The 20,401-nt window shown below is 37.1% G+C and overlaps 2 protein-coding genes across 3 annotated transcripts; both read right to left on the bottom strand.

The window, feature by feature from the left end:
• Nucleotides 1-2,166: 2,166 nt before the first annotated feature.
• On the bottom strand, nucleotides 2,167-12,882 carry LOC121297692 (solute carrier family 17 member 9-like). Of its 2 annotated transcripts, XM_041224137.1 has the most exons (14): nucleotides 12,768-12,882; nucleotides 11,765-11,937; nucleotides 9,926-10,123; nucleotides 8,408-8,547; nucleotides 7,581-7,680; nucleotides 7,173-7,297; nucleotides 6,486-6,582; nucleotides 6,223-6,319; nucleotides 5,169-5,256; nucleotides 4,850-4,884; nucleotides 4,405-4,520; nucleotides 3,976-4,031; nucleotides 3,840-3,869; nucleotides 2,167-3,481 (listed from the first exon to the last, which is right to left on the bottom strand). In XM_041224137.1, exons 2-14 carry the CDS (start codon nucleotides 11,890-11,892, stop codon nucleotides 3,303-3,305), a joined length of 1,389 nt encoding a protein of 462 aa, XP_041080071.1. In that variant the 5' UTR covers nucleotides 11,893-11,937; nucleotides 12,768-12,882; the 3' UTR covers nucleotides 2,167-3,302. The 2 variants fall into 2 exon arrangements, with proteins under 2 accessions (XP_041080071.1, XP_041080072.1); XM_041224138.1 differs by lacking the exon at nucleotides 12,768-12,882 and having other exon boundaries at nucleotides 11,765-12,019.
• Nucleotides 12,883-14,725: 1,843 nt separating this feature from the next.
• Nucleotides 14,726-20,371, bottom strand: LOC121297683 (glucose-induced degradation protein 8 homolog). The gene is made up of 5 exons (XM_041224123.1): nucleotides 19,970-20,371; nucleotides 18,733-18,860; nucleotides 18,232-18,428; nucleotides 16,045-16,242; nucleotides 14,726-15,527 (listed from the first exon to the last, which is right to left on the bottom strand). Exons 2-5 carry the CDS (start codon nucleotides 18,848-18,850, stop codon nucleotides 15,354-15,356), a joined length of 687 nt encoding a protein of 228 aa, XP_041080057.1. The 5' UTR covers nucleotides 18,851-18,860; nucleotides 19,970-20,371; the 3' UTR covers nucleotides 14,726-15,353.
• Between the last annotated feature and the right edge of the window lie 30 nt (nucleotides 20,372-20,401).

Genomic DNA, 20,401 nt, shown 5'->3' on the forward strand with positions numbered 1-20,401 from the left:
TTAATGAAAGGGTTTGCATTGTAGTTTCAGGGTGTATTGTTAATGAAAGGGTTTGCGTTGTAGTTTCAGGGTGTATTGTTAATGAAAGGGTTTGCATTGTAGTTTCAGGGTATATTGTTAATGAAAGGGTTTGCATTGCAGTTTCAGGGTGTATTGTTAATGAAAGGGTTTGCATTGCAGTTTCAGGATGTATTGTTAATGAAAGGGTTTGCATTGTAGTTTCAGGGTGTATTGTTAATGAAAGGGTTTGCATTGCAGTTTCAGGATGTATTGTTAATGAAAGGGTTTGCATTGTAGTTTCAGGGTGTATTGTTAATGAAAGGGTTTGCGTTGTATTTTCAGGGTGTATTGTTAATGAAAGGGTTTGCGTTAGTATCAGATGTTTCCCTCCAGTCTTCTGAAAGCACAGGTGATGGAACAGTATCAGCTGAAGAAACAAAAGCATGCAAAACAGTGAAAGCAACAGATTGAAAGAAAGCAAGACGAAAGGTCAGACACATTGAATTGCTGAAAGATATAACCACTGCAGAAGCAATGGAGGAGAAGGAGAAGGAGGAGGAGTAGTGAGTCCCAAAGGACTAACCAGAAGAAACAAAATGTAGATCATTAGGTGGTGTCATTTTCTAGTTTAAATATGGAAATATATTATGTGGTTGCATTTTTGTTCTATATCTCTTTCTGTTCCCGAATATTTACTCAAAACCTTTTGGATGCTGTATAACAAGCAATATACCGTGTTGAGTAAATGTGGCTGGAGAAGATTATGCTGTGTGGTTTTTGTTTTTTTTTCCAACTAACAATGGTGCATGCAAGGTTACAAGTTGTTTAAATCATATAAAAAGTCCAGATAGAGAAAGCAAGTTATATTGCATCTGTGTCTTCAACCAGACTTGTGAGAATCAACTGTCGCAGGTCGAGGGTCAACACATAACTTAAAGAAATGCTTTACAACATATTGACAAAAGCAGAAAAATCTAAAAGGCATAGCAACTTTTGAAATCAACTATTTATTAAAAGCATTTACAGCTAACGCACACAAATGTATTTGTTTTAGTTTACTATACGTTGAGGTATGTGGGAATCTGGTAATAATCCGGCTTCAGAAACAAATGCAAAATGTTATTGCTTTCACAGCAACAGTACATCACATAGTAACATACAACAGCAAATTGTCTCCATAAAAAAAAAAAAAAAAAAAAATTCCTACCCTGTAAATAAATAAATAAACCTACATTGTTCTTTTGTTTCTCCAATGTACAACCTTCTGCTAATGGCTCAATAGTGGCCCCTTCTGGTGCGAAGAAGGTACAGCAACTGATGTCTCCAGTGTACACCAGAAACTGTATCCCCTACAAGGCAATTCAAACTTTTAGTGCTTTCAGCCAGGCACATTGTGAACAGACAATTTATGCTTGATTGGGGGAAACTGTAATGTAAATAAACTGGACAGTAACAAGATTTGCTTTCTGCTGAGGACAGCTATAGTAAAGCATGGGGAAAAAGACTCCTGCATATCAAATGAACAGGATACCTTATCACCAGGTAATTCAAATGCCCACAGTATTGATAGTAATAGAAAAAGGAGATGCCCCTTTGCATATATGTTATGGTTTATTATATATTACTTTCTAAATAATGTTTCCTAAACTGTATCAAACTACTGGCTTGACACAGGAAACAAGGCTGATTGAAGTGGATAAAACATGTAATATTCCACAATAACATGTGATAACTGTATATTCTTCATGAACAAAGTGTGTAACAAATTAGCACCTCTTTGAATTGGTATCTACAAAATCATATTAACTCCTTGAATTTCATTTTAAGAACTGCAGTGGAATGTTCTAAAAGCAACATTTTGTAACAGAGTATTCCACTGGGGTTCCCTTGACCTTCCTCTCATTATTATCAAAATGTTTATTCATAATAATAAATATTAATAAAAAAATACTCAATGCGGAGCACTAAAGCTATGGCTAAAAGTTTTGCATCACCTAGAATTTTAGGACTGAGACTAAATTATATGCAAATCAAAGAAACTACCAAATTAAATCACAAAAGGTCTAATGGTAGTACAGTACTTCATGTTAGATTTCATATCTTTTTTCAGTTTTTTGTTATGTGCAAAACTACAAAGCGGTGTGTACTTCAATATGTTAACGTAACATTATTCAGCAGGTTTCACTCGACTTTATGAAGCAAGATTAGTTCATTCTTAACTTTTGGCCATATCTGTACACTTAACAAAAATATGTAATGCTAATAAAACTAGGAAATAATCTAAATAGGACAAGAACGAAAAAAAAAAAAAACATCAATGCAATATTTAGTAGAATGTATGTGTAACAACGATAATAATTTCAATTTCTAGACTTTCAGTAACAAGAACCTGTTTGATTATGACCAATATCAAACCAGAATTACTGCCTAGGTTTATTATTTATACAAAGTACAATTTGCTCTGTTTTTGAGAAATAAAAATCTAACTTCTTGTTACAAAACTTGTAAACACTCCAGGCACACCTGATACAAAATGTTTGCATTTCAAAATCTTTTCTATTATAATGATATAAATACAGTTGTTATCTAAAGCCTGAACCCTAAAAGGTTTGTTTTTTGTTTTTCTTCTACAAGGGACTAAATTAAAAATCAGAGGACATTGCAGGAAAGATACTCGTCCCCAATCTCAATAAACTTGGAAGACTTTGCCTAAAGTGAGGTAAGGCAGGGCAAGATTAGTGCTAATTGGGGTCTATGAAACAAGACAATCAATATATATATGTAAAAAAATATATCTTTGGCTTTTAATATCCAGAAATCTACCACCGCAGACAAACTGCTCGATCACAATTGTCAGCGCTTGACAAAAAAGACAAGATCAGTTATCATGCAGCTGTATGGGTAGTATTACTGCTATTATGACCTGGAAAATGAGGGTTCTTTAACAAGCTCTTTGCAAGATCAGCGAGTCTCTGGCTGAGACAAGCTATCCCTCCACTGCTTGCCATGCCTGCTAGGTAAAGCCTCACAATCTGTAAACATCATGTCAAAGCCAGTGCCTGTCACTAGTGGATCATGAGAGCATCAGACTCACCTTGCCAAGCCAGCTGGCTCAGAGAACCTTGGGATGCTGCCCTGCATAAGCTCATATTGCATTGCATGAGCTAGCTCTGATCTGTAGCACTCGAAGGGTGGCTGGTTATCCATTCTCTTTTACAGATCATCTTGAAATAGCCCTGACTGTGAACACCTACACAGCACCCCGCCTTGTCCCTTCGACAGGTTAACCTGGTGCCCCTTCTTCAGATTTGTATGCTCTCGCATTTGGGTTTGCTGTCGTCAATGTCCACTCTCTCGGCCTCAGCGAACACCAGGAAGACAACCAGGCCGACCACGTTGACCAGAGACATGAGGGCAAACACAGAGGCCCACGACCCCGTGGTGTCGATAACATATCCAGAGAAATACACAAAGAACACGCCTGTGGAAAACAGGACCGAAATGAACATGCTTGCTTTTGTACTGTCCGATATTCAGACATGTGCAAATTCTCTGCTTCTAAAGCTAAATACTGACATAACCGTAACTCCGTCTATATTTAAAAGACTTTTTTCAAGATTTTAAAATGTTGTTTTAAGGTTACGTGGTGTTTTGAAAGACAGACCACATACATGTTTTGTGAATATAATTATGTACCGCTGTGATTAGAATTTAAAAAGGTTCAGTGGTTTGGAATATCCTCTCCTATCCTTTCTACTGTAGAAATCAAACATAGGGAGGGCCTATCTTGCTGTTTAAAGCAAATCTTAAAAACACAATGTAAAAATGCTGTTTTATACCTGATAATGCTCCCCCTGTATTCATTACACCTGTGGAGAAATGAAAGAAGACTTAATAAACTCTAGAAATGATTTAAGATGAAGCTTTCTACACAGTGCGGTGTAAAATAAAAGGCAAGACATCAAGGATTCTTACCATACAAGGATCCAGCACAAGAGGGCGCCAAATCCTGAACATTTACAGAAACTCCACTGTGCGTAAAGAAAAATAAATGTGTGAATTACATTACAGTGACACTCAAATAAAACACTATAACATGGGACAGAATTCAATAAAATCTGATGCTGATTAAAACTGTTCTAGAAGCAAACAATAATCTTGAAAAACATTATTATGTTTAATTTAGCAGACACCTTTATCCAAGGCAACTTACAGGTGTTACTGGGCAGTACAAGGTTACAGTGCAAAAAACAATATTTAAATACATGAAGCTTTTTTTATCCATACCAAATAAACTGAATAAAGAAGAATTAAAGGTCTGTGCTAATTCAGATCACAGGAAGAAACCCTGGCAGTTAGTGCTACACTAAACGAGGACCTGCAGCCAGAATGACTCTGCCTTACCTGTGGGTAAACGTCTGGAAGCCCATGGTAGCCGATACGAAAGCTACTGCCAAGGGAAAGGTTCTGGTGCCACACAGCAGCAGGGTGAACACACTGGATGCTCCCATAGCAAAGAACTGCAAGGGAAGCAAGAACATGAGGTCCAGTCTAATGAAGACCACAGTGCAAAGCAATCCAAGTCACTGTCTGTACCCAGAACTTGTACGTTCTTAGTTTTAACAAGAACAACAAATTCAATTTAGAGGTGTCTAAAAACATTTTATGTTTGTGCATTTTCAAAAGGTACAGTAAGTTCAGGACACAAGTTCTAATACAGTGTTTGGTGCACAAAAGATAATAACAATGAATATTGCTTTAGTATCAAAGACTGCTGAACCAATGTATTAGAAAAACAGAGCTATGCCAACAGAAATGAAACAAGAAAAATCAAAGCAGAATCACTTACTTGCATGAGCTTCCTTACTGCAGCCGTTTCAAATCCTACGACAATACGGAACAGTTTGTTAAAAATGGCAACACTGAACTAAACTAAACACTGTTTAGCACTTATTAGCAACACACGAGAGCAAAAAAAAATTAAAAAGACCACTCAGAATTTACATTTTAGGATTTTGAAGGAAAAAAAAGTGATACTAGCAAACGTGAAATTGAATTTGGCCTCATTACTATGCAGCTTTCCTGTATATTACGCAGCAGAGCTATCTGCCAATCAGCTTTTACATGCACAGCTAAAATACAGATGGCTTAAAATGACAACACCTTACCTAGACTAATAAGATGATCCGACAAGTAGCCCCCTAGAATAGAAGATGGAATTGCAACCAGCCATGGGACCATGTTAAACACCCACCCCTGCAAAGAAATGCAGAACACGACTGTTTACATCTGCTAACAAAGACGAAAATGTGCGCTAATCATGGGAATGGTAATATGAACTGAAGAATGCATTTTAGACATTGCATTGCTATCATAATATGCATTTGATGTACATCTTAAACTTTTCAAGCACAATAAACAATAAAGACAAGGGGCTGTATTCACAAAGCATTTACCATTGTGCCAATGTGCGATTTTATTGTGATTTTTTTTTTTTTTTTTTTTTTTTTTTTTTTTTACAAAATACTGTACTGTGGATCGCAATACTGGGATAGGATATGATTGACAATTCTCTAGGATCCTTTCTTAGAAAAAAAATGCAGAATTAATGAAAATCGAGATTTCAGAGACCTCTAGTGGCCACTACTTTGTATGCATCTGTTTCATGCTTTTCTAAGGACTGTGGCTTGCTGGCAGATCTACAATAGGCCTGCCCAGCATTGTTTCATCATTCAGTCCCCCATGCTTTCTTTTCGGGGCAGTTTGGATTCTGCTGAGCATATGAGGCTTTTCTGTGCACCTGTGCAACAGGTGGAGCATGCAGTTAAATGTGTCCCATACCTAGAGAGATAATGTGAAGGGATGCACCATGAAAGGTATTTCACAATGTCCGCTGCCAATGCATTGGAAAGCCCTTGAAATGCTTTTAAAATCATAATAAAAAAGTTATTAGTCTAGGGCTGGGGCACCCCCCATTTGGACAAAGTGTAAAGGCTAAAAAAACAGAGGGGAAAGTGTTACACAGCTCTTTTGCATGAGCTTGCACCACTTTCTCAATAACAGATCATTTACGTATCATCAACCACGAGAGGGGGAAAGACCTCCCCAGAATTTGGTCTACTCGAGCAGGCATGACCCAAATGAAGAGCTGAATTAAACCGACAGCAGTGGAAATGATACAAGGTGGCAAAAAAAACAAACATTGTATTTAAGACCATTTACCTTGGCATCGGGAAAGCTGTCCTTGAAGAAAGTCGGTAACCACGACAACAGGGTATAAAACGTGCTTGAGGTACACAGATGAGCAAAAATCACAGCCCTGGAAAGAAAAGCAACAAGGCAATAAAAACAAAACAAATGGCTCGAGGTGGGTGTTACCCATCACCATTTTAACATGACTAACCCTTAAATTTAGAATTTAAAGAAGTCTTAATGGAGTAGTATTATACAGGCAGGCAGGCAGGCAGGCAGTTCGCTGTACTCACCACACTGGTGATTTACTAAACAGTCTTTTCCAGGGAATTCTGGCATTCCTGGACTTCACCAGACCGACTCCCACAGTTTCCAATGAGAGGATAGGACCTGTCCACATTTACAAAACAAACAGAAACCTGAGCTGCACTCTGTTGCATTAGGCACCATGCCCTTCCATTATTGCCTGAATTGATTCAAATATTTTTTTGGAAAGTGCTGGAGAAAAACAGCCAGCAAACTCGCTTTTACATTTGACAACTCAGTACAAGCTGCAAAGCAAGAAAATATTTTAATTCTAAATAAACTTATCAGACTTTTAATTTCAACAAGTAATGTGTTTTGAGCCCCAGGCAAGTAAGCAGTGCATTCTTAGTCCCAGTTTCACTAACAAGCAATTAAAGGATATAGAAACTCACTGAGCACCTCATTTCCATAATGCATCAATGCTTAACCCATATTGGTATATGTAGTGTTCACGCACCATATTGAAGTATTGACAGACAATTGGTTCCTGCTTTCCTAGCACACACAATACAATCACAGCCTGATGCCCCTCCAAGGCGATTTTACCGTGGATGGGCGAGGGCATTCATTCAATGAAGGACAGGGATTCATAAAGCTAAATATACTGTTTGGAGCAGGGTACTGCATACTGAATTGAAACATTTATCTTCAGTGTAATTAGCACACATTAGTACCTTTCAGGAGCTGTTTCCAAATGCAGTAGGCCCAGCTTACTGCTAACAGCCCTGAGAAGTAGAAGACAAACTCCCAGCTGTACCAATCCATTAGCATGGAGCCAGCCCCCCCAATCAGCAGAGTCCTGGAAGTGGGGGAAAAGAAGTCTTAAGGCGTAACCAGTGGAGACAATAACCCATACAAATGTATGAGCACAAATAGCGCTTCTGTCTTGTAAATAACCTCAAGGTGTCTTCAGTAAACAAACTTAATGTGCAGCTCATATAATTGCTGGCAAATCCAGAAAATATATTGTTAATTTCAGGTCAGGATTTCCATCATGCCACTCTTCCTAATTAGTCCGAGTCACACAGACAGCATGAAACTGGCATGCGAGAGTAAGCATTGCCCTGGATTAAGGCTCTTACCCAATCTGGGAGCCGGTTCCCACTGTGCTCGATATGAAGGCTCTCTCATGCTGTGGCACCTTCTGAGAGAAAAGACTGGCCAGGGAGGGGAAATGAACACCTCCAAAAAAAGAAAACAGTCATTTGAAGACAACATACAACAATCGGCAGAACTACTCCATAGGTAAACAGCAACAGAAACACTATGAGAAGTGGGGCAGTGGGAGGGGGAATGAAGCTACACAGGCTGCAGTTCATTTGAGATCACATGCGTGGGCCACGTACACATTTAGTTTTATGTCTTCTTTGTGTCTGCAGCTCTATAAACTGGAAGTAATTTACTTTATTAGTTACAATCTTTTTAAAGTTAAAAAGGTCAACAGTATTTACAGTATAATCGTAAATCTCGAAAAACTACTCACTTCTAAATCTTTTGTAGTCATTTTTGTATTACTTTAGTATAAATACATGTTAATTTGGATTCACATGTTTTTTTCTGACTTTATGTGAACGAAAAGACACACATTGGCCCGTTTCCCCATTGGAAATAGTGATATTTTGAAATATCACTGTCCTGGTCACAAAAGCAAAGTTTGTGGGGAATAATAGCCATTTTCTATACTTTTGAGGCATAAGCAATTAGGAAATAACACTTACTACCCAGGAACAAAAATTGTGTTACATAGTGTAATCCCCACATTCAATTCAATAAGCAATGTGTTTCCACCCTGGGCAACTATGCACTGCACTGTCACTTGCATTCCTGCCTCGTCAAATGCAATGGAATGCTCAGGCAAATGATACAAACTGCATCAGCAAGTGATCCAACATTCCACGTTGATACTCACCTTGCAGCAGCCCCATAAGGAACCTGGAGAGCGTCACAGACACAAGGGGCACAGCACTGAAGTGAGCGATCATGGGGGTTAAGGTCAGCAAAGACCCCCATCCAACAGTGGCCATCACAATGACCTTCTCTCCACCCACCCTACACAATGAAAAACACACAGGGCTGAGTCCTAGTAAAACACAAAGGGGAACTAATGTAGCGGGTTTAGAAAACCAAGCAGAGACCATTTCCTATTGTTGCTGTTTTACTGATGTTTCTCGTTGTGCCCAAAACTGCTTGACATTTGTGGCATTGTGAATGTGATCCATTGTGAAGAACAAACCAAACCGGTATGCTGTCAGTGATTCAGAGAAACAAGAACTAGATTAAGGCGAGAAAACATTGTGGCACTTTGCCCAGGGTAATTCTAGGCAGGGCTGTGACTGTCACAGTGAAAATATGTAAGAATCACAGCTAAAAAGAGACAATTACACAGACAAACTAAATACTATTTATTCATGTAATATACTGTGATACTTTAGTATTTGTGCCAGGTAAACATGTATTTAAAATGTATTTAGTGTTTCTTGTAACACACGCTTAGTCTTTTTTAAAAAGGTATTTAAAAAAAAAAAAAAAAAAAAGCTGCTTAAAATGCTTAGCTTTTAATGTTAACATGTACACCAATGTAAAAAAATAATAATAATCTGAATACTGATTTTTTTTTTTTTTTTTTTAAATAATTGTTCTGATTTTAAATTGACAATTTTACAATATCCTTTTCGTTTATTTATTTAAAACACAGCTGTGGTTTTGGTATTACATGATGCACATTAAAAGATCAGAAGGATCGTTCTGCATTTACACTGTTGACAGGTTAAGCACCTCAGTGGAACAACTCAGAGAGCTGCGAATCGGGGATCATGGTTCTCCAGAACTGTAAACCACGCTCCCTTAGGTTTTGCATTGTCAAGTGTATACAGATTTTCTGCACAAAAGGCTTTGGTTAATTTGAAGTTTGTTTCTCGTTAAAGCTGCTCCCTCTGCTTTCATGAAATTGTTCAGGATATTGCTCTGCTAGTTGCTTAGAACTTAAATTTTGCCACCTTTGTAAAGTTCTGTGTAAGTGTTCACCTTTACTTGACATTTGCTTAAGGCATTAACTTTTGAATTGGTTTCAGTGCAAAGACGTGAACTGTTTTCCTATTTCCTATTTTCAGGAAACAAATATCAAAATTCACAGGTCTTTGACCGCTGTGACAAAAATCGCATTCCTAATTAATCGGTCCTGTGTTGGAGCGCGACTGTGAGAAATATCACTTACAAAGATATTCTAACCACTGCCCTAAGAGGGACCCAGCTCTTAGAGAAGTTTGTAGAGGATGCCAAAGTGAACTAACGGTAAAACAATACCTTCTAATAAATAAATATGCAGTTTGTCCGTGGCTGTGCTTTGGGTTTGATAGGTCTTGTTCACAGGTTCATCGGCACAACTGATAAATATGAAGGTAAAATACAGGGATTGGAACAGCCTTACCTGTCGCTGACATATCCCCCGAGGACCTGTGTGAAGCAGTAGCCCCAGAAGAAGCTGCCCAGCACGATGCCAGACTCCTTCTTGTCCCACTGGAATTCACTGGCCATGGAAACAGCACAGATGGGTGCAGCCACCCTGGCACAGTACAGCAGGCACGTCCCCAGAAGCAGCACCACAGTCCATAGCTGGGTTTCTGACCTGAAGAAAGAGGGCAAAGACAATAGGTCAGCAAACACAGTTCACTCCACACTCACAGTCAGGATTGTTTCAGAGCCTATTAAAAGTTTACTCTCTTCTTTTTCTGGAGGCTAATTTGTCATTTTCAAAAGCTGCTTATACATTGCTATGCATTTACTGTGCTGTGTTTTTTGGTGTGCTCTTTCAGGCAGCTTTCATAACTTTTACTATGCAAACCTTGGTGAACTCGATACAGCTAGTTACTACAGCGGCTGTGAAACATACCCCTCACTTAAGGGGTTTGTGATTTTGTTCCCTCCCCAGTATCGGTAACACAAATGTGATTATACTAGCACATGAGCTAAAGATTTACAATTACATGTTCTTCCTTAACTGCTTTCAGTACCCTTTAAACTGCCTCTTATCAACGTTTCATTTCCAATAAAGATCTGGGAAGCATCAGAAACAAGCTGGAGAGGGCGTCTCAAAGTGAAGAGAAGTATTCAAAATGATAAGTTCAACAGCACACTGATACAGGGAGCAGTGAATATGCTAAAAAAACAAAAAAAACAAGTTGGATTAATAAAGAGAATTAAGGTGTGGTCTACTGTCTTGAAAGACAAAAGGAAACTACTTTGAACATTGTGATTTTCTGGTAGACAAAGGGGCAACTCTAAAGTAAATGGGTCTCACTGTTTCAATGAGAGCAGCCTCATTGACTGTGTTTAACTAGACCACTGCGTTATGGTCCACCAAACCAGGAATGTGTCCCTCCTGCACAAAGAGTACTCTCATAGAACTTACCTTTAAACATACAGGTTAGAACTTGAAATTAAATGGCAGTATTACAAATGTGATTATAAACTAACGCAGGATGTACCTTTGCTTACCTTTTCACTGCCCCTTTGAAATCCCTATGCTGTATAACAAGTTTGTATGAGGGCGATACCTGGGCAATACGTAACAAAGGGGCAGTTAATAGGGTTTGTTTTTCTCCAAGAGGTAACTGTAGAGGTAAGCAGTGGCTATTCGCCTGTGCTTTATCCTTTTCTTATTAAATGAAGACTTTGAAAACAAGGAGAAATGGTAATGGCAATAAAAAAAACAGAATTTCTATTAGAGCAAGATTTCTCCCAGAATCAACATTACTTTATTGTGAACACTAACTTATTTTACACCAGTCAGTTTAAAACAAGATCCAGTGGTTTTTAAAAAGGCTGTGTACACTTCTTCTGTGTATTTACAGGTTGGTGACAAACTGTTTACAACATATATAAAAAGGTGGCATTTAAAATCAAACAAAACTGATTTTTAATATATACACACACACACAGGCTGCATTAGTTATATATTAAAAAGAGACTACACTTTAGAGAATACTATTGGGTCACAGAATCTAAGTGGCAAGTATGTTTCAAGGAACCAGAACGCTTGTGAGTCTGCAACTAAAAAAAAGCCTTTGGGGAAACAAACCAGAAAGCAAACCGGGTCACCAAACAAACGTTTTCTGTATAGAACTGAACATGATTGTTTTGTGGGACAACATAAAGGTCATTCTTATCTCAACAAAAAAAAACCCAGCTCCTAAAAAGGGCAAGGCAGCATTACCATTACAAAATATAACATATATACGAATGAGAGGGAGCAAGGTATGTTACTCACCTGGACCAATAAGGGTCATCTGCCTCTTCCTTCTGTAAAGGTGCAGCTTCAGTGAAGACGGTTGATTCCGCGGTAGATTTAACCAACTCTGAACTCGAGTTTTTGACATATTTTTGCAAAATGGCCATTCAAGAGTTCTCTTCTGCAGTGTTTTTATCAGCAACTAATGCAACCTGAAATGTACAAGGAGTATACGCGTAAACACAAGGATACAGGTTGGTCGGTTCCGTATCTGAATACTTCCTTCTTCATAGTGTGCTTGAATCTTTTCCGAACAGATCACGGTACCCAATAGTGGGAGGGAAGTAAGACAATTTCATACCGGTATCTAGCTGCCTATAGGATTGTTTTAACATGGGTGTGTACTTTAAATCCACGTGTCACATTTTAGATACGCATTTCTTCCTTGTTCCCGTGTCAGTAAATTATTTCAGCATCGTCTTCTTTTTTTCAGATTTCTGTCTTGCCTAACGCTATGAATAATCTCTGCATTTTTCAACCAAGTAATAGAGAGAGCAGTAAGGTATTAAATATCAACACATGCGAATATCACACAGCATAAAAAATATTAAGACATACATGTCTGCATTGAAACAGCTTCACTGATGACTGGCCTGTTCATTCATTTATTATCGTATTAACCCTTACCTTAACTTGACCGAGGCACACGATCGCGTCGGCTGCTGTACATACACCTCTTGATTTGTATTTTTTAAACTGAACAGCACAATCACACACAATACGGATCGTGTCATACGCCAGATGTGGTCCAATGCGTCATTGTGTTTGAAAGTACTGTAGTATAAAGTAATGAGGTAACAACCTGTGACTGAGTGTGAACGTTGCCCACCTGCTTTTTATCTACTGTCGCATAAATGTCTTAATAATAACCTACGAACTGGAACCCTTTCGTTCCAAGTGTCTACAGTTTACAGTAATGACAACCAGCAGATACTCACAAAAACCTGGCTGATTTATTCTTCATCAAACTGTTTATACTTACCTAGAAGTCAGCCACCTTGTTGGTCGACAAGCTTTTCAACAGTTGTATATCCAGGAAGCCGCCCGAAGCCTGTAGCAATTCAAAACATTATGACTTCCCCCTAAGGAGTGTCAAGGTGATTATCCAAGAGCAACAGCATTTCATCAGGATGTATGCCGGTGTAACGTCAGAATATGCATACTGGTGGTATTTCCTGACGTTGTTGTATATCAGATTTTGTATCCCGGTCATAAAATGCATCTATGCATGGTTAAAGCAATAACAAAACATTTTTAAAGCGTGTCCTTCAAAACATTGAGTATAATGTTTATTGAAAATTTTAGTGATTTGTGTTTGTAAGAGCTTAAGCAGCAACATGACTGTTCAACCCTTATAAAACGCTAATTGCTATTCTCATTCTCTCTCTCTCCCATATCGGCGCTATGCTTTGATGCGAGAGGTCTCGGCTTCACGCCCGCCCTCATCCTGTGTGTGTGTGGATTGATTGCCTACCTGCCTGCCTGCGGGCACCGAGATCGCTACAATATCTATAGACAGATAGATAGATAGACAGTATTATTTCAATTTGTAATTTCTCTGCATGAGAAACAGAAACTAAATCTTCTCATAGATAGAAAGCACATTGTTTTTATTTGTAAGGGATTGAGTACGTGAATTACGTGTACTCAGTGTTAAGCGTTTATTTGTTTACTGTTAGATTTTTTTTTTTTTTTTTTTTTTTTTTTTAGTAAAGCACTCAAATAAACCAAATAAATTAATGTTGTTATTCAATTTAACTGCATATTGAAATGCATAATTTTGTCATATATTATTTGTTTTGAACAAAAACACATTAATTTAACTGGTCATTCTTTAAACAAAACACACACAAAAAAGCGCATTTATTTTCTTAAGCTATACAGAATTTGAAAATGTTGTATTACCTCAAGAGTTACACTGAATTTGCAAACCATTAATAAGTGCACAGGAAATACCATAGAAGAATGTAGTGACCAAGACACCAAGGAGTTACATTGTAGCGTAAAATTCAACATGGTTGTGGGCTTTTCTGTATTGGCTACAGTAAATTTTAATTACAAGCATGTTTCTGTTGAGATAGATGACATCAAAGTTGCTATATTATCTAATTTAATAACAGAACCCTTGAAGTTGTGTTCACTGCCATTGGTTTTTATTGCAGGTATGGAAACATATTACATTAAGTTGCCATGTATTAAACATACAAGCATCATAAACATTATACAAAAGAACAAAATCTCCTGGCAGAGTGGAGCATCCAGCAGTATATCACAGAACACTTTCCATTCCACCCTTACCCCCCTCCAGACCATTGAGCAAACTAGCTGCAGACAGATTTAAAAAAATATTAATTAATATATATAATATATAAAATATACTGTTTTCTTAACAAAAAGTGATTAATTTGGTTCACTAATTAGGGTTGCGATTAATCCCAGAAACTTGTCAGTTATGGTAATTTTTCCGTTGGTGACAAAAGGAAGTTTGAAATCTGTAGAGGTGGCTTCACGTTAAAATATAACTCGACTAGTTGTACCTTTTGTGCCTCACTGGGTATTTAATCTATCTCCGAGAACTTATCAACTGTATAACCAAATGATCAATAAAATTCTCCATTCTTTTTCCAAAAGAACTGTTTATTACTGTACCTATTGCAAAACATGTAATTTCCAACTAGAATATATTCTTTGAAATCACATTATAAACTGTGTACACATGACAAAACCAACCTTGAATTGAACAATTAATGCAGAAAATAAATATATTACACTATACTGACATAATTCAATTTGAACATTTTATTGGGTACCAGTGTGAAAGTTCCCCCTAGCATAGTACCCGTCTCATAAGGAAAAATACAAACAGTTAATCAGTAATGCCTTTCAAGCTGTATTTAAAGAATTACATTTCTTTTTCATTCCATATATTTTATATATATATATATATATATATATATATATATATATATATATATATATATATATATATATATATATATATATATATATATCTTATGCTTTTAACATAAGTTATGCCTAAGCCTGCCAGAGACAGATGCTATTCACATACAACATGAGGCATTTGGAGCTTGCCAGGATGCAGTATGCCTCATTAAGGGGCCTAATTTAGGCTTAGAATACACTTACACTGCATGTACACCTCCTTATAATCACACCTGAAAAACTGAAAATGTAAAGTGACCTTCTTGCTTAATAACAGTTCCATTAAAATCCAAAAGCATCAAGATTTAATCCAAAGAACTACAGTAAATTACAATTAAAAAGAAATCCCATTTCTTTCCAATACCTTTTTACTCATGAACTATCCTTTGGAAAAATTTCCCAAACTTTATTCTGCAACACACATCAATTTTAAATCTTGGTGTCTTGAAAAGTAGCTTTTGGCCTTTAACAGAGTTGTTACTTTAAAATCTAGTTTACATCATTGAATTATTTAGTCCTCTCTTCTGCACAAAAAAAATGGTCCAGTCACAGACTGATTATAAATAGGAAGTAAAGCATGTGTCTCCCTGTTTAAAGTCTCAGTGCAATTGCACCAATCTTAAGGTTACTTGGGTTCCTCAATTGTGCCCTTGCTGAGATCTGTCATTTTAGGGTATTTGACTTTCTTCTGGTCCAATTCGTTTTGAGCCCACAGTAACAGTTTCAGCAGTTTTGCTAGTTTAGGTGTAGACTCTCTGTTTTCATAATCTAAAACAGCCTGGTTGACTTCACTCCATACCTAAAGAGAAAAAAAAATGTTTTTAAAAAAAAGCCACACACAAAAGGAAAAGCTTCAGAGCGAGTTCTGGCTCTTCACAAGATTTCGTTTTGTCTTAATGTAAATCATAGCTGGACTGTTGCAAATAATACAGGCAACATGCTGATGCATAGTCAAAAAAACAAGTTACGTCAATCAAGAATTTAACTAACTAGATCAGCAGCTGTTGCAATAACTAGTAAATTAACCATATGCTCCTATTTGCACGTATATATTGTAATTTTAATACTGTTAGGTACAGCAGGTATATTTTTGGTGTCAAGCTGGTAGTGATCTCTAGGAAAACCTCTGAACACCTCACAGGACAATTAAGTTGAAACAGAAAATAATATTTGTTTGCATTCTAACCCCATTATATATATATATATATATATATATATTATATATATTTATATATATATATATATATATATATATATTTTATTTTTATATTTGTTTTTTTTAAAGTCCTTTTTATGTCAGCCAAGCTATGAGTTACCTTCTGTCGTTGCACCATATTGAGCAGGTCCCCAAATGGCGAGTCCTCTGGGTTGTCGAAGGCAAGCAGAGCAAGTGTGCGCTCCATCTCAGTGAGACACTCACGACTCTCCTCCCCCTGCTCTGCCAGCTGTGTCTGAGCGAACTCCAGCGCCGCTTCCGTCTCCCGCTGGCGAATCAGCTCAATCAGGTGCTGTTGCTGTGGTGGCCACATGGGGAAGAAACAAACAGGAATGTGCAAATAATCCAACAGCTGCTCTAATTGCACCATGTTTTATTAATCTCTTGTACCATTTTCACACAGGAATGCAAACACTGTGCCATTTCTGTAACGTTTTAATGAGTGTGTAAAACACCCGTTCACACATAATGAAATTGTGCAATCTATACTGTTGCAATACAGTCATAATCCTTTCACACAGCGAAAGAGATTGTACAAGTACAACTTTCAAACCTGTCAATCAACAGATTGTTCTCATGGCAACAACAGACTGTTCTCATGCAATCGGAAACACTGACAAGACCTAACACATGCGTGCAGTGCTTAATTTGTAAAGAAAGATGTGCTGGGGCGCAAGCAACTTGTTTTGTTAAGGGTTTGCATTTAAATGGTTTCAAAAACAAAAAACACACCCCAACAACATCGGTTTGACCTACGGTCTGCATTATTATCAGCAAAGTGTATGCAAAAGAAGCCGCTGGTAGATTACAAAAATGATCAATTAAACTTATGCTAGGTAGTTGTTAACCTAGTATGTTTTTATTTTCTATTAATTAAATTATATTAAAGACAACAGAACCAGATCATTATTTTTATTGTTTTGGTTTAATATAATATAGCAGGCTAATGTTCATATTGAAGTAGGCTACAATATATATTTTTTCATTAACAAGCCGTCGTTGTTCTTCGTTGAAATTAATCAGCTTTCGTATTTTGTTGTGTACTTCTCATTCAATCAAACCAAGTAGTGCAAGAAGTTTCTTATATTGTTCATGACGTTTTTCAAACCAAGTAAGCGTATATGTGTATAAAAAACGACAATAGAGTTGCAGCCAATAGAGCTGCTTACTTAAAGGCACTCAAGCTGAAATCGTAAAGTAATTTAAAGTAGGCTACAAACGTGGCAGCGGGCTGTCTCTCTTTAGCGCACATGCAAGATCTTGCAGACTTAATACAACTGTGTTGAGATTTTAAAAATAAAGCATTTAATGAGATTTTTAACTAGCGATCCTGCATTATGACTCTGCATGCCCACAGGATCCATGGCTGTTCCTCAGCACTGCATGTATGCCCCTTACCTATCTACGCTATAGTGGCGTAGCATGTTAACTTTTAAACCACACCCACTATAGCGCTTCAGTGGCGGTATAGCCTTTCACACAGGCAGTAATGACGGTTCAGTGCCGTCTCTGAACCACCTCGTGAGGTGACGGTTCTGTGGTGGTATAGACAATTTACACAGACCAATAAGCCGCTTCAGTGGCAGTTCTGAAGCGTCATAACTCCTCTGTGTGAAAGCACCTTTGGAGAACAGACTGGTTCTCAACCACAGTACCAGGTGCATTTCCTGGTTCTTTCAACCTGAAAACAAATGGTGGTTTTAGGCAGAACTTACTGTAAGACTTGACATTCTGTGTATCTATAGCGATTGTTACTTGAGGACTAGGTCTGAAAATTAAACTGATTAAGATGATCATATGCTTCCCAAAATTGAGATGACAGCACATGTTCATTCACTAAAACAAGGGAATGAGCAAGTCATTCACATGGAAATATGACAATATTAATACAAATTATATTTATCAATGAAATTAAAGACTTGTCATGAAAAGTCAAGTGTGCCATCTTTCTAAAGATCTGCCACCTTTCTGGTACAGGGCAATGAATAGGTTAAATATGACTGAACAGTAGCTAGTGTCTAATTGTTATAGGTGGAATTATATTTTCATACATTTCAATATATCCAAAAGCATGGGACATCATATCACAATCACAAAGTATTTTGTAATGTCTCACTCGTGTGTCTTACCAAAAAAAAAAATTGAAACGGTTTAGTATGGTTAGCCTCACTTCTCAAATGTAGCATTACTAGTCAGTAGTGCAATTTCATTGGTTCTTTTTAAAATGTATTTCTTCATATTTTCATGCATGCATGTATGTATGTACACCTTGCCAGGTTTATGTTACCTGCAGATGAAAGTACAGATAGCGATTTGTGTCCAACAGCTCTGGATGTAGACTGTTGATCAATGAAATTCCCTCTTGAATTTGTCCTTTCAAGATCATTTCTCTGATTTTTATTCGCTCATCTAAGGAATCCAGGTCTACGCTAGGCTCGATTCCAGATTCCATTCTGAACTTCTCTGCTGCCTCCTTGAATCCTTCTAAAGATTATAAATAAATAAAACCACAATTGTGTTTAGCAGCACTAAATGAACCCACTAAACACCTGTCAGTCAGTAAGGCTGGAAGGATAGAAGATAGTTTAAATGAGTGGGCATTTCATCCAAAAAAAGGCCATAAAATGGTGACCACTCTGAACAATACTTATTAGGTTAAGTACACAACCATGGCCATGGAAAAAGATGAATGCCTGTTTTGATAATGAAACCATATTGCAGTTATATGACTTGAAAAATTCTACCCCCTACCCCCCCCCCCCCCAAGCAGTCTTTCCTTAAACTTTACCTGTTACTAAGTAGTTCATGATGAGTCGATTCATGTCTGCTCTCTGAATGTGTACATTATTGAGTTTTTCCATCCACTCATCTTTAGTTATATCCTCAGGCTTTTCAGCATAACTCATCTTGAACACCCTACAGAAGAAGAAATGCACTGTAAAGATTTTAACAACTTGCACAGCAAACACAGCATCATTTACAAGGATTAGTCATCTGTAGCCTACCTCTTTATAATTGGAAGGAAGTTTGAAGTAATGGTCGAAAATTTATTAATATTAAAATAAAATTATTTGACCCCTGTTAATATTTTTTTGAATCTGACAGATCAGATCATTATCTCGTATTTATTTTAACTATAAAATAACTAACCATAAACAGATGAATAAGGTAACTGAAACAAGAAATAATGACTTTAATACATCAATTTAATCCCACTGCGTGGGGGCTAAACATTTATTTTGCTTTGTTTTCCTTTTACCATTGCTTAATTTCTGATACATTTGTCTGGAATACTAAGCAAAAATAAATAAATCTAATTTAAACAATTAATTTGGTCCACTTCTTGTTGATGCTTGGGACCAGACTAATACTAGTGACTCATAACTGTCGTGGTAATAATCCAGTTATATTACTGCAAAATAAATAAATAATAAAACAACAAAAACAACCTTCATGGGTTGTGTTTACGTTTGTTAATGTGAAACAGCAACTCGTCTTAATCGTTGAAAGAATTCCTAGACATATATACAAACTTATACAAATATATACAAAATACAAAATATTTTAATCTGAATCGATTACGTCAGTACAACCGACTACCACAACGGGAAAGTTGTAAATAATGTAGCATTTATATTTTATTATAATATATATATATATATATATTATATATATATATATATATATATATATATATATATATACAGTGGCATGTCAAGGTGGATGACAAGATCTCGAGCAACATATCACATATTTGCTAAACTACCACACAATTAGACTATCGGTATAATAGCAAGTTACATAGAAACACAGAAAACAGCAACGTAACCAAAACAATGAGGCCTAAAAGCCTGAGAAAACACCGAAGCCTGTACTACTACAGCAACCTCAACAACGCCGAAATCATTTATCTTTCACACGTTCTCGTGATGCAAACAACACAGAAACGGTCAAACAAACAACTATTTTTCCTGCATATGTAAACAGCGGTTACCAAATCCACAAGTGACTGAGTTAACAGGTACCTGAATTTGCTGCTTTCTCTCCCCCAGCAGCTGCAAGAACAAGAGGAAACTCTCGCGAGATTTTGTTATCTGTACTCGAGACTTCAATCAGCGCTTTGGTCGACGTGTTCTTTGATTGATTGGCCATGACTGGGCGAAAGTCATTATGTAAAAACATAATGTATTTTTCGTTCTGAGTAGTTTTAGGACGAGTTGGTCCGAGAGCATTCTACAGCTAATAAATATTACAATGCCCCATTAAGTAAATACTGTGTAAAGAATACAAACAATATGACGCGTCTCATATTTTCTTGTTTCCGATGATAAGCATTCGTGCTCATAGATCAGCACATTGTAAACTGAACCTGTTTGAATGTGTAAAACTGTATTAATTTATTGTGGGCTGCATAATTACTCGTTTAATGTGTTACTTGCGCGCTTGCTGTCAATGCA

The sequence above is a fragment of the Polyodon spathula genome, chromosome 23, assembly GCF_017654505.1.
Source record: "Polyodon spathula isolate WHYD16114869_AA chromosome 23, ASM1765450v1, whole genome shotgun sequence".
Taxonomy (NCBI): Eukaryota; Metazoa; Chordata; class Actinopteri; order Acipenseriformes; family Polyodontidae; genus Polyodon; species Polyodon spathula.